This window comes from Bemisia tabaci, chromosome 8 (genome assembly GCF_918797505.1).
Source record: "Bemisia tabaci chromosome 8, PGI_BMITA_v3".
In the NCBI taxonomy this organism is placed as follows: domain Eukaryota; kingdom Metazoa; phylum Arthropoda; class Insecta; order Hemiptera; family Aleyrodidae; genus Bemisia; species Bemisia tabaci.
This window is the reverse complement of record NC_092800.1, coordinates 3,621,271-3,646,770: the sequence shown is the minus strand read 5'-3', so window position 1 is coordinate 3,646,770 and position 25,500 is coordinate 3,621,271. Positions and strand designations below refer to the sequence as shown.

Sequence of the window (25,500 nt, the reverse complement as noted above, 5' to 3'; positions counted from 1 at the left end):
ATATTTATTTTTCTTTCTCTGTAGGAAACTGAAGCGAGACTCTGGGCCACAATTTGAGGGTGTGATCACGGAAACCGATCGTCTCTTACTTCAGAAGGATGAAGAGGTATGACTTTTTATTCTCTCTGTCATTGAGCAGTAGAATCCATGTAAATCAAATTGTTTTGGGGCTGGTGACTTTGTTTAGCTCAAGACAATAAGTCACAATGCATGAAGTTTTTGGCTTTTTTCATTTTTTGGAATTTGACCTTCCATTATCAACAATCCTTTTTTCTCCCAAAATAGGTCTTGATTTGCGGCAATGTAAACTTTGTGTCATATTTCATTTTTTAAATGGAAAACTACGGAAGTTAAATTCTTTAAAACTTCCTTGATTTTTCTTCTCTGTATGAATAAAACTCTGAAAATTACATGGAATGATTTGTTTTCCTTCAAAAAAATAAAATAGGTGCTGAAATGCAGTCGCAAATCAGTTTTTTATGTCTCCTGAAAAGTTGGCAAAGCGGCGCTTGTGATACTTTGGCCGGAAGGTGAGATCTAACCATAATTTCTTCAGCTTGAGAATGTCAACCATGATAAAATGTAAAATACAAATTCTCACCTTATTGTTGTGTACTTATCTGTGCTAGAAGAGTGTTTCAGTAGTTTAAAGTCTGACAAATTTTCGACTTTTGCTTTTCTCTTCAGAAAGTAAGTAGGTATATCTTTACCAATAATTCCTATAGTTCCATCAATTTTTGTTGCTTGTTATATTTTTTATTTTATTTATATTTATTTATTTATTTATTTTTTTTACAGATAAGAAGAATGCAAGAAATGTTGTCACAGATGCAGCAGCAATTGAAATCATCTGGGAAAAGTAACGATGACATCTTTACATCATCTCAAGAGAATCGTGAAAGTATCATAAATGTGTAATCGATATTTGTCGAAAGCTCTGTTTGCTTGTTGTAAAATACCTTTGAAATTGGGTCTTTATATTTCTCTCATCACATGGCCAGTGTACGTAAATGTTTCTTTTAGTGTGCAGTTTTTTCTGATTGTAAATGGGAAAGTAGCCAAACCTCCGGCTGTCATTGAGTTACTTTAGATTTCAAGGTGCGTGTTAAAATTCCGGCTCAAGACTCCATTATTTCTTCCGTGGACAGGTACAACAGTTGTGTAATTTTAACGCACAAACGCCTCAGGGTTTCATCTAATTATATTTAAGTGTTTTAGTTCTTAAAGAAACATTACCTATTGTTCAAAATATGTTTCAAATCTTAAGGCTGTGTTTCCTTCTTTTAAATGTTAGGCAATACTTCGCTCTAATCCAGCCTCATATGAACTTCATGCCAAAGAAACTTTAGATTAGGTACCCGCATCCTCTTAGCCATCATGAGTTTTGTAATAAACAGGTTTAAGGTTGAGGATAACAGCCCAATTGAAGGTCTTAAGGACAGACTCAATCACATCACAGGCTATATTTCAATGCATGACTATGACATTGATTTTTTAGATGATTGAAATGCATGCAAAACATTCAGTAATAAATGGATGATTTAAACAGAAAGCCGCCTATCGCACCTATCAGCGACTTCCTGTTTCCTGCAGATTTGGGTAACAGAGATGATATATTTTTCCGGTTCAAGAGTTAAACTGCAAAAAATTGCAGTTCGGAAGTCATAATGGCGAACTGAAAATTAAAATAACTAAGAATCAAGTCATGCCGCATTGGCCAAAATCAGTTCAACCACAGTCAATTACAATCGGTAGTACACCGTATCATGTATAGGCTCTGAAAACAAATTGATACCCATAATCTCTCTGTAGAGTTCCTTCCTCTATCTTGCAAATCCTTGCCTTCCTGATATAGGTAGGGCTGTAGCCGCACTTCGCGATGAACTCTGTTAGTCTGTATAACTCATCGTTTTCTCGGGCTCATCTGTAAGTGTAGTTTCGCCCCAATGTCAGCCATGCAACAAAGTGTCTGATCTCACAGTAATTTATCTGCAAGTTGCTCAAAAGCAATCATTGAGTGATTTTTTTTCCATTTAGATAACTCTAGAATCCTGCAGGTATTATGTCGCTTTGATTGTCTGCTATTGGAAGGACATAAAATTGTATTTGCACGTCCTTATTTTAGAAGATAATTGTATACTGTTTGGTACACGAAAATGTATCTTTCCATCCTCTTTTTTACAAACTTAAATCAAGCCAAAGTAAGTATTCCTCGATCAATAATTTATCCTACCTAGTTAATTTTGACTCTTCGTTTTCTTAGTCTTTCGGTAGTTAGGTTAAATTTTTTTTATTTATTAAACAATAAATATATCAATATTGTATGTAAGTGACGTACGACTTACAGAATAAAAAGTTTCAAAGATTTTTCTTGTTTGTTACTCTTTTAACTCATTCTCGTTCACTCATGTATTTTAATGATGAAATCATTATTAATCAATAATTGCAAAAAATGGATTAATATATCGAATTTTTGATGAAAAGAATTATTCAATTGCATATCTGCAAGTGCCGAAGATTGGACATGGCAAGTGCCGACCTGCAAATTTTGGCCTACCTATTGGGCTTTGAACCTGGGACCTACAGTTTATGATCCTAACACCCTACCTACTTAACCATCGGGGCTTATGTCTCCTTTGGGCAAATTTACAGTATATAAGTCATTGACTTAGGCTCTCACCATTATTGTGATAGTGAATATGCGTGAGACCTGATGGGTTAAGATTTTTTGAACCCAAAAAGATGAATTTGGAGCAAAAAAGAAATACGCGTGTTACTGTCGTCACTTTTTTTATGTTTATATTTTTTTTCTTTCCCATCTTATATTCATTTTTAATCTTTTTAAAAATAATTTAATACAATTCACCTTCTTTAAAATTTTCTCTCTTCATTTTTTCTTGAAGAATTGCTGACTTTAAAAAAATAAGAGAAAAGAATGAAACTCTTCGAAAATGTTTGTAACGTGATAACTTTTTATTTTTGATGACCGCGTTTGTTACATTTTTTTAAATATTAACAGTCCTATTCAATTTGACTATAATATTCAAGAATATTCTGGACCATTTATTAGACTTTTCTATTTCAATTAGAATAATAATAGTTCTATTCAATAGTTCTAATTAATTCACATCGGGCGGAAAAGGAAGAATGTGAGCACTATAAAAGAAACATTAATAGTTCTCATTCCTTACTTTAAAAAATAAGATTTGAAAAATAAGCTTTGAGATTTCCTGGATTAAGGCATCTTTTTCTGTGGACAGTCACAACTTATTCGTAAAAAAAGTTCAATCTTCCATTACTTTTATATTTTACTCAGTTTACATAATCACATGCGTGACGTTTTAATATTTTATTGAATAGCTGCACTTCCTTTTCTTTACACTCTCTAAAGTTGAAAGGAAGGTAGTAAAGAAGTGCTGGATCCACCCTATTTTGCAGGGAAACAAGGTGAAAAGGTTCAAATACTTTATTTACAGTAAAAAATGTTGAGCTCCAATGAGTATCCGTACAAGACTAAGGAAGGGGGGGGGGGGGTGTAGATCGGTCCCAACAGCCCTTCGACCCAAAATTTCCCCGGACATTCATTTCATTCATGCATTGTTGTGGTCTGATGGTTTTCGATTTTTCTTGTTGGACATTTCGATGCTTGTAATATTTCTTACAGTTGTGAATGCAGCCCCATAAAACCACATCAGTTGTTTTCTACTAATTGCAAATTATTCTACGTTTTTTCTACGTGGTTTGGTAGTTTCACCGTCGATATATGCTCTCCCCTAAGAATCAAAGTACTTGGACCAGTAGCGTGGCGTGAATTGCGATGTATCGATTGTTATGCCATTTAAACCTATGATAAAGAATCGATTATTAAGGTGTTCGCTGCGAACACCCTGTTTATCGATCCTTTTCTATAGGTTTAAATGGCATAACAATCGATACATCGCAATTCACGCCACTCCACTGACTTGGATATGAAAATAAATGCTTCTTTGCAACAGAATAAAAAGATACACGACAAAATCATCCAGCTTCATTTGAGGAAGTAGAATGGAAAGACGTATTCAAAGAATCAGAAATTGATAGTGTCTCTGACATTCTAACATGCTTTCATATGAGTGCAATAGAGTGAACTAAGGCTTTTGTATGTCTATTAATGTGGACACTTTAATTGCATATGCATAGTTACAAAAATCCTATTTATTTGCATCTGAGTTGTTGGTCGGGGAAAAGTGTCTCGAATTCATTTTACCTATCTATTGCGAGTAAGTGAAGAAAATATCGCCGCACTGCTTGAAGAGAGGCATTTACCACACAGACAACAATACATAGACAAATTTGAGAAAAAGTACAAGCATACTTAGAACAATGACTAGAAGAATAGTGACTTGTAACTACGTTAGGTTCAGTGCTTCGGATACTCTGAAAAACTCAATTTGCCATCAAGCTCGCCCGTAGTTAGTTGGAGCAATCATCATTTTAAATGAGAATAATCCATGCTGAGTGTGTAAACATTTCACGAGTTTAAATATGTATAAGAACCTAACACAGAGTGGAGCGGCGCTGCCAGCGCGAAACGCGCACTGGCGCCTACAAACCTAACAGGGATACTTCACGCATCACGCACTGCGTGAAGTATCCCCGTTAGGTTTGTAGGCGCCAATGCAAGGTAGATTTACACAGGTATGGACAGAACTAAACAACTGGCCTCTGATTGGCTCTCCAGCGGCCCCTTAACGTCAGCCATTTTGGATGTTTTGATTATTTTGATTTATTATGTTCGGTTTATCGTTTGTCAAAATTTTGTGGGATTTTTTGCACAATTTTGGTTATGCGATATTAATATTAGCGTTTAAACGCACAAACGTTTGAATGTTAATTTGATTGTAATTTAATTAAAAAACGGGCCCCTTAACCTACGTCACGAGGTCATGTGACACGTACTGAGGCTCATGGGAAATTTTCAACTTTTCCATACCTGTGTAAATCTACCTTGGCGCCAATGCGTGTTTCGCGCTGGCCGGCCGCCCGCCGCTTCACGGCGCCTCATGCAACTATTTCGCGACAGAGGTATTGCACAGTATCATACGAAATTGAAGGCGCTCCACCGCATGAAGAATGACGGGCATTCTTTAGGAGTACGGAGCCTTCCTCGCAAAATAAATCAAGATTCTTCGGCACCAAAAGAGAGCGGTAGTCCAAAAACTCACTTAGCATCCTTCGCATCCGTATTTAATAAAGTTTAGCATAATTTTCGAATTTCATTAGAGAAAAAAGTGACTCGATTTGCGCAGAAAAATTCCCGAGTACGCCGTTAAGAAAATTTTATTTTGAATCAAGAATAAAATAGCTGAATGAAAGCGGGTTTCTGCTCGATGTAGGTGACTTCTTTTTTTATGAAATAATATTTTCTCCTTTTAAACAAGCATTACTCGTATTTTCTTTATCAATTCATAAGGAAATCCTCTCTGCGGTAAACTTGAGCATATTTTTCTCATCATATGAGCAATTTATAATGAACACTCAGTGCTCATTCTGTCAGTATTTTTGTCTCGATTCACTGGTCACCTGCATTTTTCCAAAGAATCATTATGAAATAACATTTCTTCCAATTTTATAATTTTTAGAAGATGATGATCATCTATGAAATCTATGGGAAATGACCCGCTGAGCCGGATTTTCCAGTCGGAATAGCTCAACGAGTCCGCTGGACGGCGCTACCAACGAGAAACGCATTTTGCTACACAGTCAAAAACGCTCGTTTTTGAAGGTTTCTCGGCTCAGGAGGCCTCGTTGAGCCTCGGGACCATGCGCAATCGAATCAGCGCTTTAAACAACATAGGTTTTGACTGTAATCTCTAAATTTTTTTCCTCGTCCAAAATCGAGAAAAATAGACAGGGGTTACATGGACTAAATTTTTAGGGTCAAAATCGAAAGATCTCCCATCGCGCCGAAAGCAAGCTAGTTCGCTTGAATAAGACCCGCTGAGTCGGGTTTTCCGGTCGTAAAAGCTCCAATAGTCCGCTGGACGACGCTACCGACGAAAAACGCATTTTTGGGTTACATGGATTAAATTTTTAGGGTCAAAATCGAAAATTTTCCGATCGGGCCGAAACCAAGCTAGTCGGCTTGAAAATGACCCGCTGAGTGCGATTTTCCGGTCGAAAAAGCTCCGCGAGTCCCTCGCTTCAAGCTATCCGCTGAAAACGCTGCAGAGACTCAGTCAAAAAGTCGTCAGAAACACTCGTTTTTGACCAGGTTTTGACTGTTTCTCGGCTCAGGAAGCCTCGCCAAGAGTCAAGACCATGCGCATTCGATTCTACGCCTCCAACACCGTAGGATGCGACTGATCTCGACATTTTTTTCTCAGTCATAAATTGAGTAAAATCGACAGGGTTACATGGACTAAATTTTTAGGGTCAAAATCGAGAGTTCTCCGATCGCGCCAAAACCAAGCTAGTCGGCTTGGAAATGACCCGCTGAGTGCGATTTTCCATTCGGTAAAGCTCCGCGAGTCCCTCGCTTCGAGCTTTCCGCTTAAAACGCTCAAGAGAAAGAGTCAAAAAGTGGTCGGAAATGCTCGTTTTTGACCAGTTTTTGTCTGTTTCTAGGCTCAGGAAGTCTCGCCGAGAGTCGGGACCGTGCAAAATCGATTCTACGCCTCCAAATAATCACGATGCGACTGAAATCTCGAATTTTTTTTCTCAGTCCAAAATCGAGGAAAATCGACAGGCGTTACATGGACTGAATTTTTAGCGTCAAAATGAAAAGTTCGCCGATCGAGCCGAAAGCAAGCTCGGCCGCTTGGAAATGACACGCTGAGTGGGATTTTCCAGTCGGAAAAGCTCCGCGAGTCCCTCGCTTCGAGCTAGCCGCTGAACACGCTTCAGAGAAAGAGTCAAAAATTGGTCTGAAAAGCTCGTTTTTGACCAGTTTTTTACTGTTTCTCGGCTCAGGAAGCCTCGCCGAGAGTCGGGACCGTGCGGAATCGATTCTACGCTTCCAGCAACGTAGAATGCAACTGAAATCTCGAATATTTTTCTCCGTCCCAAATCAAGAAAAATCGACACGGATAACATGGACTAAATTTTTCGGGTCAAAATGGAAATTTCGCCGATAGGGTCGGAACCAAGTAAGCTCGCTTGGAATCGACCCTTGACCGATTTCTGTATTGAATGTAAGGTTTTTTTCCAAACACTATTCTGCTTTCATTTCTCTTAATTTTGCCGTTTTTTGGGTTTAGAATGATTCTTTAGACTCATGCGCAGGGGCTATCGTCCTTTTTTTTTGCTGAAAATTCAAAATCTGCCGAGATTTTTTATCTAAAAGATAAAAAAAAGGCGACAAAACTGTATCCAAAAATGGTTTGCAGGGGGCGAGTCTATGGTACGTGTACACGTAAAATTGCTAAAAATCAAAATCTTGGCTGATCCTTTTTTCGAAATACGCGATTTGAGATTTTCATAGTATATGCAACTTTTCCACTGATTTTGATCCGATTTTTTATTTATTTGTACACTGAATCGGTGTTGATCGGTTAACGTTTTCATTTTTCTTTCGATTCATGTCGCTCATACAGACCCTCTCGTTACACGCACACTTCCTTTCATACCCTTTTTTTTTAACCGAAAAATTCGTCTTCAGCTGCGTCTGCGGCAATTGTTGTTACGAATATGTTGTGCGTGCTGGTTTCAGGTCATTACTTACACGAATCTCTGAAGGCGTTTTATGTGCGAGAGCAATTCGCCTTAAGCTGCGTCTGCGGCAATTGTTGTTACGAATATGTTGTGCGTGCTGGTTTCAGGTCATTACATACTCGACTCTCTGAAGGCGTTTTATGTGCGCAAGTGGCGCACCCTGCTGGAGACTTGGCGAATTGCTCTCGCACACAAAACGCCTTCAAAGAGTCGAGTATGTAACTACCTGAAACCAGCACGCACCGCATACTCGTAACAACAATTGCCGCAGACGCAGCAGAAGGCGAATTTTTCGGTTAAAAAAAAGAGTATGAAAGGAAGTGTGCGTGTAAAGAGAGGGCATGTATTCGATCGACTTGATTCGAACAAAAAATAAGAACGTGAACCGATCAACACCGATTCAATGTACAAATAAATAAAAAGTGGATCAAGAGCAGTAGAAAAGTTCCATTTACTATGAAAATTTCAAAGCGCGTATTTCGAAAATAGCACTAGCCAAGATTTTGATTTTTTCGCGATTTTAAGTGTGCACGTACCATGGACTCACCCCGGGCAAACCATTTTTGGGTTCATTTTTGTCGCATTGTTTTTTGCTTCAAAACCACTGTGCTGGGACTCATGCGGAATTTGAGATACACCCTTACGCCGTAGGAGCAACGAATTCGACCAAGTTCAGCAGGAACTTACCAGTTACTATGCCGCATTTTGAAAAGAGAAGAGTTTGAGGTTGTTTAATACAAATAGTCTTACATCCTGTCCTGGCTAAAATTCAAAGTCGAGAAAACATTTTTAAGCCTGAAAGCACGTTAAACTACACATTTAACATTACCTAAGTTTTATGAATAAATGAAACTTCAAACCTGAAGCCTGGTTCAAACTGAAAGCGACTAGATGTATCTCTATTAAACGTGGTTGATTTTATGCGTAACGGCAAAACATGGGCTGCCAAGAAGTAACTTCTCTGTAACAACAAAAATTGGATGGTAAACGTTTTTTTTTTTTTTTTTTTTTTTTTTTTTTTTTTTTTTTTCGATTTTATGGATTAAAAAGATGGAAAAGCGACGCACACAAAGTGAAAATTTGTTCATCTCTCATAGTTATCGCAGGTTGACATTAACATCGATCTGCGTAGTAATGAACCCAAATAGACGGTGAAACTAAGAGGCCACGTATCTCAGTTTGTAACGTTGCAGACTTCCTGTCATACATTATTTTATTATGAAAACCATTCAACGTCAATTTTTTAAAACCCCGGGATTTTTCGTCAGCGTGTAGAAAACTGTGTGGAAAATCCAAGAAATGAAATTGCTTTGCTCTCCGCCAAAAAGTAAAATGGGAGCGGAGATTTTTGAATACCGCAAACGCACAGTTCCGATTCTCGGCAAGACTTCCGAAGCCGAGAAACAGTCAAAATCTGGTCAAAAACGAGCTTTTCTGATCACTTTTTGACTCGTTCTCTAGAGCGTTTTAAGCGGATAGCTCTAAGCGAGGTACTCGTGGAGCTTTTCCGACTGGAAAATCGCATTGAGCGGGTCAATTCCAAGCGAGCTTCCTTGGTTTCGGCCCGATCCGCGAACATTCGCCTTTGACCCGAAAAATTTAGTCGATGTAATCCATATGTCGATTTTTCTCTTTTTTGGACTGAGAAAAAAATTTCGGGATTTCAGTCGCATCCTTCGTATTTGGAGGCGTAGAATCGATTCCGCACGGTCTCGACTCTTGGCGAGACTTCCTGAGCCGGGAAAAGGTCATAAACTGGTCAAAAACGAGTTTTTCAGCCCAATTTTTGACTCTTTCTCTGGAGCGTTTCAGCGGATAGCTCAAAGCGAGGAACTTCCGGAGCTTTTCCGACTGGAAAATCGCACTCAGCGGGTCATTTCCAATCGGCCAAGCTTGCTCTCGGCTCGATTGGCGAACTTTCGATTTTGACGCTAAAAATTTAGTCCATGTACCGCCAGTTTTAATTTCAAGTAAAACTAGTCTTGATGCATGTTCCGTGAAATATTCGCTCCCAAACTCCAATTTTTAAGCATCAAAATGTCACTTTGAACTTTTATTCCGCCATAAGGATTCATGTATAATTTCGAAACTTCAAACACGTATTTCTTGAAATAGGAGAAACTGCACTTGTGCGCCATGTGCGCCTTGTCCTCCAAGCCTATCGATTATCTCGTGACGTTGACTCCTTTGGATCGGAGCTCGCTTGGAATTGACCCGCTGAGTTCGATTTTCAAGTTGGAAAAGCTCCGCGAGTCCCTCGCTTCGAGCTATCCGCTGTAAATCGAGAAAAATCGACAGGGGTTACATGGACTAAATTTTTAGCATCAAAATCGAAAATTCGCAGATCGGGCAGAAACCAAGTAAGGTCGCTCGGAAATGACCCGCTGAGTGCGATTTTCGAGTCCGGAAAGCTCCACGAGTCCCTCGCTTAGAGCTATCTGCTGGAAACGCTCAAGAGAAAGGATCAAAAAGTGGTCAGAAATGCTCATTTTTGACCTGTTTTTGACTGGTTCTCGGCTCGACCAAATCAAAAGTTCGCCAATCGGACCAACACCAAGTAAGGTAACTTTGAATTGACCCGCTGAGTGCGATTTTCGAGTCGGAGAAGCTCCGCGAGTCCCTCGCTTTGAGTTATCCGCTGAAAACGCTCCAGAGAAAGAGTCAAAAAGTGGTCGGAAATGCTCGTTTTTGACCAGTTTCTGACTGTTTCTCGGCTCAGAGAGCCTGGCCGAGAGTCGGGACCGTGCGGAATTGATTCTACGCCTCAAAATGCGTAGGATGCGACCGATATCTCGAAATTTTTTTCTCAGTCCCAAATGGAGAAAAATCTACAGGGGTTACATGGACTAAATTTTTTAGCGTCAAAATCAAAAGTTCGCTGATCGGGCCGAAACCAAGTAAGCTCGCTTGGAATTGACCCGCCGAGTGGGATTTTCCAGTCGGAATAGCTCCGCAAGTCCCTTGTTTCGAGCTAGCCGATGAATACGCTCCAGAGAAAGAGTCAAAAAGTGGTCAGAAAAGCTCGTTTTTGACTAGTTTTTTACTGTTTCTCGGTTCAGGAAGCCTCGCCAAGAGTTAGGACCGTGCTGAATCGATTCTACGCTTCCAGCAACGTAGAATGCGACTGAAATCTCGAATTATTTTTCTCAGTCCAAAATCGAGTAAAATGAACAGTCGTTACATTAACTAAATTTTAAGCGTCAAAATCGAAAGTTCGCCGATCGAGCCGGAAGCAAGTTATGCCGCTTCGAAATGACCCGCTGAGTTCGATTCTCCAGTCGGAAAAGCTCCGCGAGTCCCTCGCTTCGAGCTATCCGCTGTAAATCGAGAAAAATCGACAGGGGTTACATGGACTAAATTTTTAGCATCAAAATCGAAAATTCGCAGATCGGGCAGAAACCAGTAAGGTCGCTCGGAATGACCCGCTGAGTGCGATTTTCGAGTCCGGAAAGCTCCGCGAGTCCCTCGCTTAGAGCTATCTGCTGGAAACGCTCAAGAGAAAGGATCAAAAAGTGGTCAAAAATGCTCATTTTTGACCTGTTTTTGACTGGTTCTCGGCTCGACAAAATCAAAAGTTCGCCAATCGGACCAACACCAAGTAAGGTAACTTTGAATTGACCCGCTGAGTGCGATTTTCGAGTCGGAAAAGGTCCGCGACTCCCTCGGTTCGAGCTATCCGCTGAAAACGCTCCAGAGAAAGAGTCAAAAAGTGGTCGGAAATGCTCGTTTTTGACCAGTTTCTGACTGTTTCTCGGCTCAGAGAGCCTCGCCGAGAGTCGGGACCGTGCGGAATTGATTCTACGCCTCCAACTACGTGGGAAGCGACCGATAACTCGAAATTTTTTTCTCAGTCCCAAATGGAGAAAAATCTACAGGGGTTACATGGACTAAATTTTTTAGCGTCAAAATCAAAAGTTCGCTGATCGGGCCGAAACCAAGTAAGCTCGCTTGGAATTGACCCGCCGAGTGCGATTTTCCAGTCGGAATAGCTCCGCAAGTCCCTTGTTTCGAGCTAGCCGCTGAATACGCTCCAGAGAAAGAGTCAAAAAGTGGTCAGAAAAGCTCGTTTTTGACTAGTTTTTTACTGTTTCTCGGTTCAGGAAGCCTCGCCAAGAGTTAGGACCGTGCTGAATCGATTCTACGCTTCCAGCAACGTAGAATGCGACTGAAATCTCGAATTATTTTTCTCAGTCCAAAATCGAGTAAAATGAACAGTCGTTACATTAACTAAATTTTAAGCGTCAAAATCGAAAGTTCGCCGATCGAGCCGGAAGCAAGTTATGCCGCTTGGAAATGACCCGCTGAGTGCGATTCTCCAGTCGAAAAAGCTCCGCGAGTCCCTCGCTTCGAGCTATTCGCTAAACACGCTCCAGAGAAAGAGTAAAAAATTGGTCTGAAAAGCTCGTGTTTGACCAGTTTTATTCTGTTTCTAGGCTCAGGAAGTCTCGCCGAGAGTCGAGACCGTGCGAAATCGATTCTACGCCTCCAAATAATTAGGATGCGACTGAAATCTTGGAATTTTTTTCTGAGTCCCAAATCGAGAAAATCGACAGGGGTTACATGGACCAAATTTTTAGCATCAAAATCGAAAATTCGCCGATCGGGCAGAAACCAAGTAAGGTCGCTTGGAAATGACCCGCTGAGTGCGATTTTCCATTCGGTAAAGCTCCGCGAGTCCCTCGCTTCGAGCTTTCCGCTGAAAACGCTCTAGAGAAAGAGTAAAAAATCGGTCTGAAAAGCTGGTTTTTGACCAGTTTCTGACTGTTTCTCGGCTCAGGAGCCTCGCCGAGAGTCGGACCGTGCGGAATTGATTCTACGCCTCAAAATGCGTAGGATGCGACTGTATCTCGACATTTTTTTCTCAGTCCAAAATCGAGGAAAATCGACTAGGATTACTTGGACTAAATTTTTAGCGTCAAAATCGAAAGTTCGCCGATCGGGTCGAAACCAAGTAGCTCGCTTGGAATTGACCCGCTGAGTGCGATTTTCCAGTCGGAAAGCTCCGCGAGTCCCTCGCTTCGAGCTATCCGCGGAAGACGATCCAAAGAAAACTCAAAAAGTGGCCAGAAACACTCGTTTTTGACCAGTTTGCCTGAAGTCAACGAGACGCCTTCAAATGGCCGGGTATGCAAAATGACTGCCGTGACGCACGAATAGTGGTATCAGAATTTTACATTAAGTTTACGGATTGATTTGAAGGCGCTCTTCTGTATCCATTATGAGTGGCCTTGTACAATGATGTTGACCAAAAAGTTCATAATTTTGGGTGTTTAAATCGAGTTGCATATTGGGAAAATGCCGAGGAATATTATTTTGAAATAATATTAAGATTGTTTTTGGTATCTACGTCCTTTTTAAATGAAGAGAGCGCAGGCGGCTGGATCAGATTGTGTATTTTAAGTCCCTTGGTTCGGTCATCGTATTCTGAAGTGAAACTGAAAGAGTCGCCGTTTACAAGATCGCAACTCACTCAAAAGCGGTCGTGAATTTAAATAGTTTCGCACGGATAAAATGAGTTTTCTTTGATTAACTGTGAATAATCATAATTGAAGAAAAAGTACTTTGTCCACTGGTCCATTAGGAAAGCGTAAAGCATGGATTAATGGAGCATCGATGACCAACTAAATCTTATCTGATAAGGAAATTTAAGTGTGAAACCCTTTTTTCCGTCTTTAAATGATCCAAATCCACCAACAAGTTTAAAACACCAAGTGCAAAAATGCGAATCTACTGATGAAGGGTCGATTCTTAGTGCCAAAAACGCGAATCTCGGCATTTCTGCCGTATTTTCTAACAGTTCGAGAAATTATTGAAACTGCTGATGGAGTTTGAAAAAACATCTTATTCTTGCCATCCTCAAGAATTATTAATAAGAAGGGTAGAAGGTTAATCCCTTCTGCCGACAATAAAGAGGAATGCAGACAGTTTTTTTACTCTCCTGGAAAATCGTGTTTTCCGAGATTCGCACTTCTGCACTTTCACCATCTATAAAGTGCTTTAGTATCGTTTAATTAACATTTCCACAGGCAGTGATTATGATTGTTCAGTCAGTAATTTTTTTTTCTCATTAATTTCTTCACAAAAATTCTCAGGTATATATGTTGCAGGCAATTAGCAATCGCCGGCAAATTGCAATCTATTCGTGTTTAATCAACAAATTTAATCGTTTTAAAGTGAAAAAACGAGATTGGAAGTAGGGATTATTATGCTTTGAATTCAAACATACGTTAGCCCCTTCTTCTTGGATACATGGTGCCAGCTAGCACACTCGCGAGTTCGTGAAATGCCATCAATAATCTGTGTTAGGTTCGGTTAAGCAACTAAACTAACTCCTTGGCAAAGCGGCGAGTATCGCTGGATTTGAAGGCGTAAAGAAATCTTTACTATATCGATGTTATCGTAAAAACAATTTGACGAATTGACAAGTACGGAGCTTGCAAATTGCCGGCGATTGCTGACTCCCTGCGACTTATACACTGATAAATAATTCAGAGATAACAAGGCGCATACAATAAGCAGTTCTTAAAAAAATTGAGATAGTTTTAATTTCAAGTAAAACTAGTCTTGATGCATATTCTGTGAAAAATTCGCTCCAAAATGCCAATTTTTAAGCATCAAAATGTCAGTTTGAACTTTTATTCCGCCATAAGAATCCATGTATAATTTCGAAACTTCAAACACGTATTTCTCGAAGTAGCAGAAACTGCACTTGTGCGCCATGTGCGCCTTGTCCTCCAAGCCTATCAATTATCTCGTGACGTTGACACCTTTGGATCTGAGCTCGCTTGGAATTGACCCGCTGAGTTCGATTTTCGAGTCTGGAAAGCTCCGCGAGTCCCTGGCTTTGAGCTACCCGCTGAAAACGCTCCAGAGAAGCAGGCAAAAAGTGGTCAGAAAAGCTTCTTTTTTGACCAGCTTATGACTGTTTCTCGACTCAGGAAGCCTCGCAGAGTGTCGGGACCGTGCTGAATCGATTTTACGCTTCCAGCAACGTAGGATGCGACTGAAATCTTGAAATTTTTTTCTCAGTCCCAAATCGAGAAAAATCGACAGGGGTTACATGGACTAAATTATTAGCGTCAAAATCGATAGTTCGCCGATCGGGTCGGAACCAAGTAAGCTCGCTTGGAATTGACCCGCTGAGTGCGATTTTCCAGTCTGGAAAGCTCCGCGAGTCCCTCGCTTCGAGCTATCCGCTGAAAACGCTCAGACAAAGAGTCAAAAAGTGGTCAGAAAAGCTCCGTTTTTGACCAGTTTTTGACTGTTTTTCGGCTCAGGAAGCCTCGCCAAGTGTCGGGACCGTGCGGAATCGATTCTACGCCACCAACTACGTAGGATGCGACTGAAATCTTGAAATGTTTTCTCAGTCCCAAATCGAGAAAAATCGACAGGGGTTACATGGACTAAATTATTAGCGTCAAAATCGATAGTTCGCCGATCGGGTCGGAACCAAGTAAGCTCGCTTGGAATTGACCCGCTTGAGTGGGATTTTCCAGTCGGCAAAGCTCCTCGAGTCCCTCGCTACGAGTTATCCGCTTAAAACGCTCCGAAGAAAGAGACAAAAAGTGGTCAGAAAAGCTAGTTTTGGACCAATTTTTGACTGTTTCTTAGCTCAGGAAGCCTCGCCGAGAGTCGGGACCGTGCGGGATCGATTCTTCGCCTTCAACTCCGTAGGATGCGACTGAAATCTCGAAATTTTTTTTCTCAGTCCAAAATCGAGGAAAATCGACAGGCGTTACATGGACTGAATTTTTAGCGTCAAAGTCAAAAGTTCGCCGATCGAGCCGAAAGCAAGCTCGGCCGCTTGGAAATGACCCGCTGAGTGGGATTTTCCAGTCGGAAAAGCTCCGCGTGTCCCTCGCTTCGAGCTAGCCGCTGAACACGCTTCAGAGAAGCAGGCAAAAAGTGGTCAGAAAAGCTTCTTTTTTGACCAGCTTATGACTGTTTCTCGACTCAGGAAGCCTCGCAGAGTGTCGGGACCGTGCTGAATCGATTTTACGCTTCCAGCAACGTAGGATGCGACTGAAATCTCGAATATTTTTCTCCGTCCCAAATCGAGAAAAATCGACACGGATAACATGGACTAAATTTTTCGGGTCAAAATGGAAATTTCGCCGATAGGGTCGGAACCAAGTAAGCTCGCTTGGAATTGACCCTTGACCGATTTCTGTATCGAATGTGAGGTTTTTTTCCAAACACTATTCTGCTTTCATTTCTCTTAATTTTGCCGATTTTTGGGTTTAGAATGATTCTTTAGACTCATGCGCAGGGGCTATCGTCCTTTTTTTTGCTGAAAATTCAAAATCTGCCGAGATTTTTTATCTAAAGGATAAAAAAAAAGGCGACAAAATTGTATCCAAAAATGGTTTGCAGGGTGCGAGTCTATGGTACGTGTACACGTAAAATTGCGAAAAATCAAAATCTTGACTGATCCTTTTTTCGAAATACGCGATTTGAGATTTTCATAGTAAATGCAACTTTTCCACTGATTTTGATCCGATTTTTTATTTATTTGTACATTGAATCGGTGTAGAGCGGTTCACGTTTTCATTTTTCGTTCGATTCATGTCGATCATACATACCCTCTCGTTACACGCACACTTCCTTTCATACCTTTTTTTTTAACTGAAAAATTCGTCTTCAGCTGCGTCTGCGGCAATTGTTGTTACGAATATGTTGTGCGTGCTGGTTTCAGGTCATTACTTACACGAATCTCTGAAGGCGTTTTATGTGCGAGAGCAATTCGCCTTCAGCTGCGTCTGCAGCAATTGTTGTTACGAATATGTTGTGCGTGCTGGTTTCAGGTCATTACATACTCGACTCTCTGAAGGCGTTTTATGTGCGCAAGTGGCGCACCCTGTTGGAGACTTGGCGAATTGCTCTCTCACACAAAACGCCTTCAAAGAGTCGAGTATGTAACTACCTGAAACCAGCACGCACCGCATACTCGTAACAACAATTGCCGCAGACGCAGCAGAAGGCGAATTTTTCGGTTAAAAAAAAGAGTATGAAAGGAAGTGTGCGTGTAAAGAGAGGGCATGTATTCGATCGACTTGATTTCATGGATTAAAAAGATGGAAAAACGACGCACACAAAGTGAAAATTTGTTCATCTCTCATAGTTATCGCAGGTTGACATTAACATCGATCTGCGTAGTAATGAACCCAAATAGACGGTGAAACTACGAGGCCACGTATCTCAGTTTGCAACGTTGCAGACTTCCTGTCATACATTATTTTATCATGAAAACCATTCAACGTCAATTTTTTAAAACCCCGGGATTTTTCGTCTGCGTGAAGAAAACTGTGTGGAAAATCCAAGGAATGAAATTGCTTTGCTCTCCGCCAAAAAGTAAAATGGGAGCGGAGATTTTTGAATACCGCAAACGATGTACGTGGCTTAGGAGTTTCATCGTCAAAATGTTCCTCCCCAGCCCCTAATCCAGGGCCGGATTTAGGGGGTGGTCACATGGGCCGCGGCCCATGGCGGCAATTTTAGGGGGCGGCAAATTTTGCAAATTTTCAAATTTAGGTATAAAAAAAAACGGATTCAGAAAAAAAAATTAAAAACGAGAAAAGGCGACAAAATCTCTCATTTCCTGAGAGTTAAAGTATACATATAGTAATGAATTTTTTGCGTTGAATTTGTTCGTCTTTCAGCGATACAAGAGACAGCGCCTTTCATTGGTATAGTTGAGAGAGAAACCAAACACGCAGTTTGGCCTGGAGCGGCGCGGCGCAAAGAGCAATGATGACGAGGATTTGAGTTGAAAAGGAGAAGCCCTTCGCGCGCCGCGCCAGTCAGCATGAAACACATTTAGCGCCTACAAGACTCCCCGAATACTTCACGCATTGCGTCAAACGCAGTGCGGTCAGCAGCGGTTGGCGTGAGACTCATAGTGCCTACAAGACTGCATGAATACTTAATGCATTTCGTCAAAAACAGTGCGGTTAGCGCGGTGGCGGAAATTAAAATTATTAAACCACATTCATATTTATTCTTTCATAATTTTTTCGTTCATTTCTTATAAATGGAAGGCCTGGACCACACAGAGGTAGGTTTACGGAACTTAACTTTCGCGCTATGTTCCGTGAACTTTGGCTAGTGTTGACAGGGCTTTCGCAAAAAAATGTGCCCAACACGAATAAACACGTCTTATGCACCCCTCCTACTCCGGCTTGTTCACTTGATGGTTTGTATTGATATTTCAAAACGAATGAAAAGGGGGCGGCCCACGGGCGGCAAGTGGGTATAAATCCGGCCCTGCGGAAGCACTGCAAAATCCCAAAAGATTCTACAAACCTGTAAAAAAGTTCATTGTTCAAGGACTACTTAGATTTCCTATACTTTAGAGACTTACCTTACTCTCAGCAGCTTCGTTGTTGAAATTTTGTGTTTGTCGGGTAACCATGCAGGTTTTACTTTTCGGGTCAAAATCGAAAGTTCTCAGATCGGGCTGAAATGAAGCTCGTCCCCCATAAAATGAGTCGAGGAGTCCGAATTTCCGGTCCAAAATGCTTCACGAGTCGATCAGACTTGACAATCGCGGATAACCGCGGATATTCGACCATGCCCGAAACGTCAAGAAATTAACACTCGTTTTTTACTGTTTCTCGGTTCAGGAAGCTCCGGCGAGCCTCGGGACCACGCGGAATCGATTCTACGCCTCCAAGTACCTACATGGGATTTGATACTAATCTCGGATTATTTTCTTTCATCGGAATGAATCGGGAAAAATCGACTGGGGTTTCATGGACTAAAAGAGCTTGATGCAAAAATAGCTTTTTCCGTCCCCCCTCTGGAACCGACTAGAAAATCCCACTCAGCGGGTCAATTCCAAGCGAGCTTACTTGGTTTTGGCCCGATGGGCGAACTTTCGATTTTGACCCGAAAAATTTAGTCCATGGAACCCATGTCAATTTTTCTCGATTTTGGACTGAGAAAAAAATTTCGAGATTACAGTCGGATCCTACGTAGTTGGAGGCGTAGAATCGATTCCGCGACAGTTTCCGACCGTCGGCGAGACTTCCGATTGCCGAAAAACAGTCAAAATCTGGTCAAAAACGAGCTTTTATGAACACTTTTTTGACTCGTTTCTCTGGAGCGTTTTCAGCGGATAACTCGAAGCGAGGTACTCGCGGAGCTTTTCCGACTGAAAATCGCACTCAGCGGGTCAATTCCAAGCGAGCTTGCCTTGTTTCGGCCTCGATCGGCGAACTTTCGACTTTGACCCTAAAAATTTAGTGCATGTAACCCCTGTTGATTTTCCTCGATTTTAGACTGAGAAAAAAAATTCGAGATTTCAGTCGCATCCTACGTATTTGGAGGCTTAGAATCGATTCCGCACGGTCCTGACTTTCGGCGAGACTTCCTGAGCCGAGATACAGTCAAAAACTGGTCAAAATCGAGCTTTTCAGACGAATTTTGACTCTTTCTCTGGAGCGTTTCTAGCGGATAGCTCGAAGCAAGGGACTCGCGGAGCTTTTCCGACCGGAAATCGCACTCAGCGGGTCATTTTCAAGCCGACTAGCTTGGTTTCGGCCCGATCGGAAAATTTTCAATTTTGACCCTAAAAATTCAGTCCATGTAACGCCTGTCGATTTTCCTCGATTTTGGAGTGAGAAAAAAAATTCGAGATTTCAGTCGCACCCTAGTTATTTGGAGGCGTAGAATCGATTCCGCACGGTCTTGACTCTCGGCGAGACTTCCTGAGCCGAGAAACAGTCAGAAACTGGTCAACACGAGCTTTTCGGACCAATTTTTGACTCTTTCTCTAGAGCGTTTTCAGCGGATAGCTCGAAGTGAGGGACTCGCGGAACTTTGCCGACTCGAAAATCGAACTCAGCTAGTCAATTCCAAGCGGCCTAACTTGCTTTCGGCTCGATCGGTGAACTTTCGATTTTGACCCTAATAATTTACTCCATGTAACGCCTGTCGATTTTCCTCGATTTTGGACTGAGAAAAAAAAATCGAGATTTCAGTCGCATCCTACGTATTTGGAGGCGTAGAGTCGATTCCGCACGGTCCCGACCTCGGCAGACTTCCTGAGCCGAGAAACAGTCAAAATCTGGTCAAAAACGAGCTTTTCAGACCAATTTTTGGCCCCCTTGCAACCAAGAGGTCCTGCCCAAGAGCTGCCCCCCCCCCCCCCCTTGTGACATACAGTTGAACCCGAAGAAAATAAAACGTGAAAGGTAGCAAATTGTAAGCACTTTTAAGTAAAAATTACAGAAATTACCTCTAACTAATTTTAAGGGGGGGTTCGGACCCTCAAATATGTCAGTGTAAAGTTCATACAATTTTCCCGCGAAATGAGCGAATTTTCCCCTACATTGTCTCAACATCACCACGGCAAGTTCAAAATGAGTTCAACGGTGCGTTTTCAAGTCGTCCAATCTCGGGAAAAGTTTTAAAAAAACGAAAACTAAGGTGATTAAATTTGATGGTTTAAATTTGGTTTTTTTTTTTAACTTTTCCCGAGATAGGTGGACTTGAAAACTTAACGTTGAACTAATTTTGAACTTGCCGTGGTGATGTTGAGGCAATGTTGGGAATATTCGTTCATTTCGCGGGAAAATTGTATGACCTTTGAACTGACGTACCTATTTAGGGGTCCCAACCCCCTCTAAAATTAGTTAGAGGTAATGTCTGTAATTTTTACTTCAAAGTGCTTACAGTTTGCTCTATTGGCCCTTTTTATTTTCTTCTCTACGATAATTTGAACCGGAGTCATGATTTTTTGAAAATAGGTCAAATTTGACCTTTGACCTATCATAACTCGGTCAAAAATTAGATATTGAGCTGCGGTTTGCGCCAAAATTCTTAGTTTTTTATGTTCTTTCTAATAATGTATCACAAGATAGGGGTTACAATTAGAAAAAAAAAGTTGGGGGCCCCCCCGCAACCCCTGAGAGAGGGGCAAAAATTTGAACCCCCCTTAAAGATGGTCCCCTTTGAGATAGAAACATCCCCAAAGTTTCGTTTTTTCTATCTCTAACCGTTCAAAAGCTACGAGGGGGGGGGGGGGGGGGGGAACGGACTCATGGGACACCCTGTACAAGATTACCTTTTGGGAGGGGGGGGGGGGGTGCTCCCTATGAATTACTCATAATTTTTTGAGTTTATCACAAGTGCACTATTGCACTCTAGCAGAAGTTATAGATAAACAAGTGAGTATTGGAAAAATCCGCTAGGTGTCGCTAAGGGCAGCGCGTTGTTTTGAAGGTTATGTTTACAAAATCGATGTTTGCCTGTGTTTTTTAGACGTTTCTAATCGTTATATTAAACTTTGTAAGTTCAATTTATCAATTGTGAAAGTTTTTATCTCTCTTTTGAGTTTTCCATTGCACTTAGATTGATTATTTATTTAAAGTTTTTTATCTTATGTAGTATTTCCATCGAGTTGAAAACCCCAAAACGTGCTTCCCGTGTGCGTCTTTCCGTGATTTCGCCGGCTAACACTTAGTTTTTCCCCTGAGTGAAATCAGAAATTCAGCTCGGGATTTTTCCTTCTAGTCAGGTTTCATAAATGATGGTGATTCTCTGCATCCTAATGTTGATGGCAACTAAATTGTAACCCGTCAATACAATATAAAAAAATTTGTCTTTACCATTTGACTAGGTAGATGCATAGCCTTCTTCAGCGCTAGTTAAAACACTAGTACTCCTCTAAAACTCATGTCGCACACTTTAAAACTACTTCATTAATTAATCTTATCTTTTTTCTAATCTTCTTAAGCTCAAAGGTAGCTTGTTCCGCTACAAGCACAATCAAAAGATTCAACATAAATGGAGAGCTTGTCGATGACAGAGATTCTCCCAAATGCCAAATAAGTTGACTAACAAGTCGGAAGATAAGGGATCTTTCATCTTGGTTGTCACATTTATTGTTCTTAATTAAAGTAATAACAGCAAATCATCTATTGCGTTCCATGAGATATGTGTTTCATTGAGCCGAAGCTTATAAAATGATTTATTTGCAAATTCAACCTGTATGAGACAAATACTTATGACGAATCAATATCATAGAGGTAATACAAAGAGTTGTGATGAGGGGCAAAATATGCATTTCTACCGCACACGGAGCAATTGCGTGTTTAATCAGAGTTGATCAGGAAGTTTTGTTATGCGTAGTGCAGAGCAGCCACCAAGTCAGTCTTATGCACTGTCGTCTAGATTTTGCTCTGGATTTGCATGTCATATTCTCAATCCCTACTTTGGTGTAAACTCCAATTTATATTTTATTTTTGCATGTGCTGTGACTGAAAATAATGTTTATCTCCCTTGATTTTTGCTCGCCGAATTTTACTAAAAGCTGTAATTCTATTGTTTAACAGTTTTAATCATGGACGCTGATTTGTATGATGAATTTGGAAACTATATTGGTCCAGAATTGGAATCAGATGATGAAGAAGAGGAGGAAGAAGAAGAGCGTATGGAAGTGAATGATGGACGAGATTATGATGTAAGTATATTTCAAGTAGGTAATCCCTTATTTTTTTAAGCAATGTAATTTTTCATGTGAGTAGACATCCTGGAAAAAAACATGCCTTAACTTAAGGAACAAACTTCTTAGGTGAGAGAAAACAAATTATTCCTGTCAAATTTAGGTCTCAGCTGGTTTTTAAAGGCAATAGAATTTGGACCCCGTTAAACAGAAAGGAACCAAGCCACATCAGCTATCGCCAAATTTACATAGGCTGTCCAAAAAGTACCGAGACTGGTTCCATAACTCAAAAACCAAGATAGCTAGAGGCTTGATCTTGGTTTCATTTGAAAGATCAACTCAATATCTATCGATTGAGACCAAAATCAAAACTTTCGATCAAGTATTTCAAAAGTTACAACACTGTTTGTAAAAAAAATATCTGGACCCCTACCGTTTTTAATGACTATTTTCTCTTGCCAGGAACACTCTCTAAATTATTACTATGATCAGTGCACGGTTCTTTTGCAACTAATCATGGCAAAACCTAATTGATTTGGAAACACTGTCAAGCCGTCGTCGTCCGACTACGGGTATAAGGGTTCAAAGTCCATGGGGAAAGAATCAACCGTCGGTCAGCCACCCCTAAAAAACCCGGGAAATTTTCGGCAGTTGTTGACAGTTCACAGTGCGTGCGTGGTCTACGCTGCAGATAGTGAGTGATTTTGTTTCTGTGTTCGAAATTTTTGATACCACTGCTTTATCTCTTTCCATGATGGTATCAAAAATTTCGAACACAGAAACAAAATCACTCACTATCTGCAGCGTAGACCACGCACGCACTGTGAACTGTCAACAACTGCCGAAAATTTCCCGGGTTTTTTAGGGGTGGCTGACTGACGGTTGATTCTTTCTCCGTGGACTTTGAACCCTTATACCCGTAGTCGGACGACGTCGGCTTGACGGTGTTTCCAAATCAATTAGGTTTTGCCATGATTAGTTGCAAAAGAACCGTGCACTGATCATTAAGTAATAATTTAGAGAGTGTTCCCGGCAAGAGAAAATAGTCATTAAAAACGGTAGGGGGTCCAGATATTTTTTTTACAAACAGTGTTGTAACTTTTGAAATACTTGACCGAAAGTTTTGATTTTGGTCTCAATAGATAGAAATTGAGTTGATCTTTTAAATGAGACCAAGATCAAGCCTCTAGCTATCTTGGTTTTTGAGTTATGGAACCAGTCTTTGTACTTTTTGGACAGCCTATGTAATTTGGCAATTCAATTTCTTACACGAAAACGGTTGTGCGGATTTTCGTGCAAATTTCAGCGAATTTTCTCCACAGTACGAAGCAAATTCCTTAAAATTTTCAAAGGTTTCCATAGAAACGTTCTCTCATAAAAAATTAAATTGCCCAGTAAAATTTGGCAATAGCTGATGTGGCTTGGTTCCTCTCTGTTAAACGCGGCCCATCTATAGTAGGTTTATGGGAAAAAAGAACGGTTCCAGTTTTAAATCCCAATTTTATCGCCAATGGAACAACGCTAAAAGTACTTTTTCCAACTGATGAATTACAATTTTTTACTAACCCTTAGAGCATTGAACATATTTTCCTGGATCTACCTTTCTCTTTCTTCAAATCCTTAACCAATTTTTTGTCATGAGTCCTTCTTTTAGAACAAACTTTGTAGCGCCAAGGTAATTGCTCCAGCAATCATTTTTCCGGTAGAAGATGGAATTTGTCCGTCCTTCTTGCTATTTTATTTTCTTTCTTAGAATCCTCAATTTTTTTCTAATCTTGTTTTACCTCTAGGATGAAGACAGAGATGAAGAGAATGAGAACTCAATGGCTGTTGTGCTTCATGAAGATAAACGGTACTATCCATCTGCAGTAGAAGTATTTGGGCCAGAAGTTGAAACAATAGTGCAGGAAGAAGATACGCAGGCTTTAAGTGTTCCACTCGTAGCGCCCGTGAAAAAGAAAAAATTTCAACTGAAAGAACAAGAGTTACCAGAAACTGTCTACAACATGGAGTAAGTTATAAGAATCATTATTAAAATGGAATCAAAATATTGGAAAAAGATAAATCTGCATGCCATCATTCATCATTTTAAACTTATATTAATACCCTGATTATATAATAATTTGTGGGAAGGGCTGCATCGGATATCGAAATAGTCGAACAATCAAAACCACTAAGAAGAGATTGAAAAAAATTTCATTGTAGGCTCTGTTAGTAACCAAGATGCTCAAGCTTGGCCAAGTTTCTGTTGTATTTGTGAAACATTGTCATTGAATTGGAAAAATAACTCAATAACCACTTACATATTCAATATCCTTTTAGAAACCACTTTTTGTCAATTTTTCTTTTCTTTCTCAAAAACTCAATTCTGACTGGATTAGAATACTGAAGTATTGAATAACTGGGTTATCAAAAAGAAGTTCAGTTCAGTTTACCAAGTTTAGACCATGTGAAGTGCTAAATTTTAATCCCTTTCCTGTAATCTGGGGCATTTTTTTCGTATTTTCTTCCATATTTTCTCTGATTTCGTACACAATAGGAGTAGCCTACATCAAAGAAAATTCCTTGTTATTTCACATGAACTTAAAAAAATGTGATTAAATTATTGCCCATACAATTATTTCGGAATGTAACTAATGAAAATCGATGTAAGTTTTGATACCTGCCACAGTCCAAGGGGAAACCATGGAAATCGCTTTGTGAATTTAGGTACTTAAGTATTTTTGAACTTTTAGATCTAGGTCCTCAATAAATTACTCTTAGGTTGTCTGGATATTCTCCCAAAGTCCTGATTCCTCTCTTAAATAAATGAAATTTATTTCTGTCAATTTCCATACCACATGAGGTAATAATTTTTTTTTTTTTTTTTTTTAAACCAGATTTTTAGCGGATATGATGGATACGCCTGATTTGATCCGTAATGTAGCTCTTGTTGGTCACCTTCACCATGGCAAAACTACACTCATCGATTGCTTGATCCGTCAAACGCATCCCAGATTCCAAGACTTGAAAGATGAGAAAAACCTACGTTATACAGATACCCTTTTCACCGAATCTGAAAGAGGTGTCAGCATAAAAGCTACGCCTGTAACGCTTGTCTTACCTGACGTCAAACAAAAATCCTTCTTGATGAATCTATTTGACACTCCAGGTACTTTACTTAAATTTTACCTATCTAGAATGTTGAGTTCTTGCATTGAGTTTTTCCTCCTATGACAGCTCTTGATCTTTTCTCTATGTCAGATGCCTCTAATGGAAACTGACTTAAGATAGTGTCCTGTGCTAAACCTAGGGAAAGCTCTCTATTTTCATTAAAGCAATAATCAGTAGAAAATATAAATTGAAATAAACACTGCATCAAC

General features: G+C 40.3%; 1 protein-coding gene and 1 long non-coding RNA gene across 2 annotated transcripts in view; both read left to right on the top strand.

The window, feature by feature from the left end:
• The window catches only part of LOC140225307 (uncharacterized), a 197,936-nt gene that overhangs the window by 153,616 nt on the left and 18,820 nt on the right, over positions 1–25,500 (top strand). The window lies entirely within an intron of this gene.
• On the top strand, positions 25–25,354 carry LOC140225207 (septin-2-like; the record flags this gene model as incomplete). The annotated part of the gene is given in 5 exon segments (XM_072303184.1): positions 25–106; positions 799–901; positions 22,029–22,156; positions 23,929–24,149; positions 25,018–25,354. Coding segments are annotated over 5 exon segments (871 nt in total), but the record flags the coding sequence as incomplete, so codon positions are not given.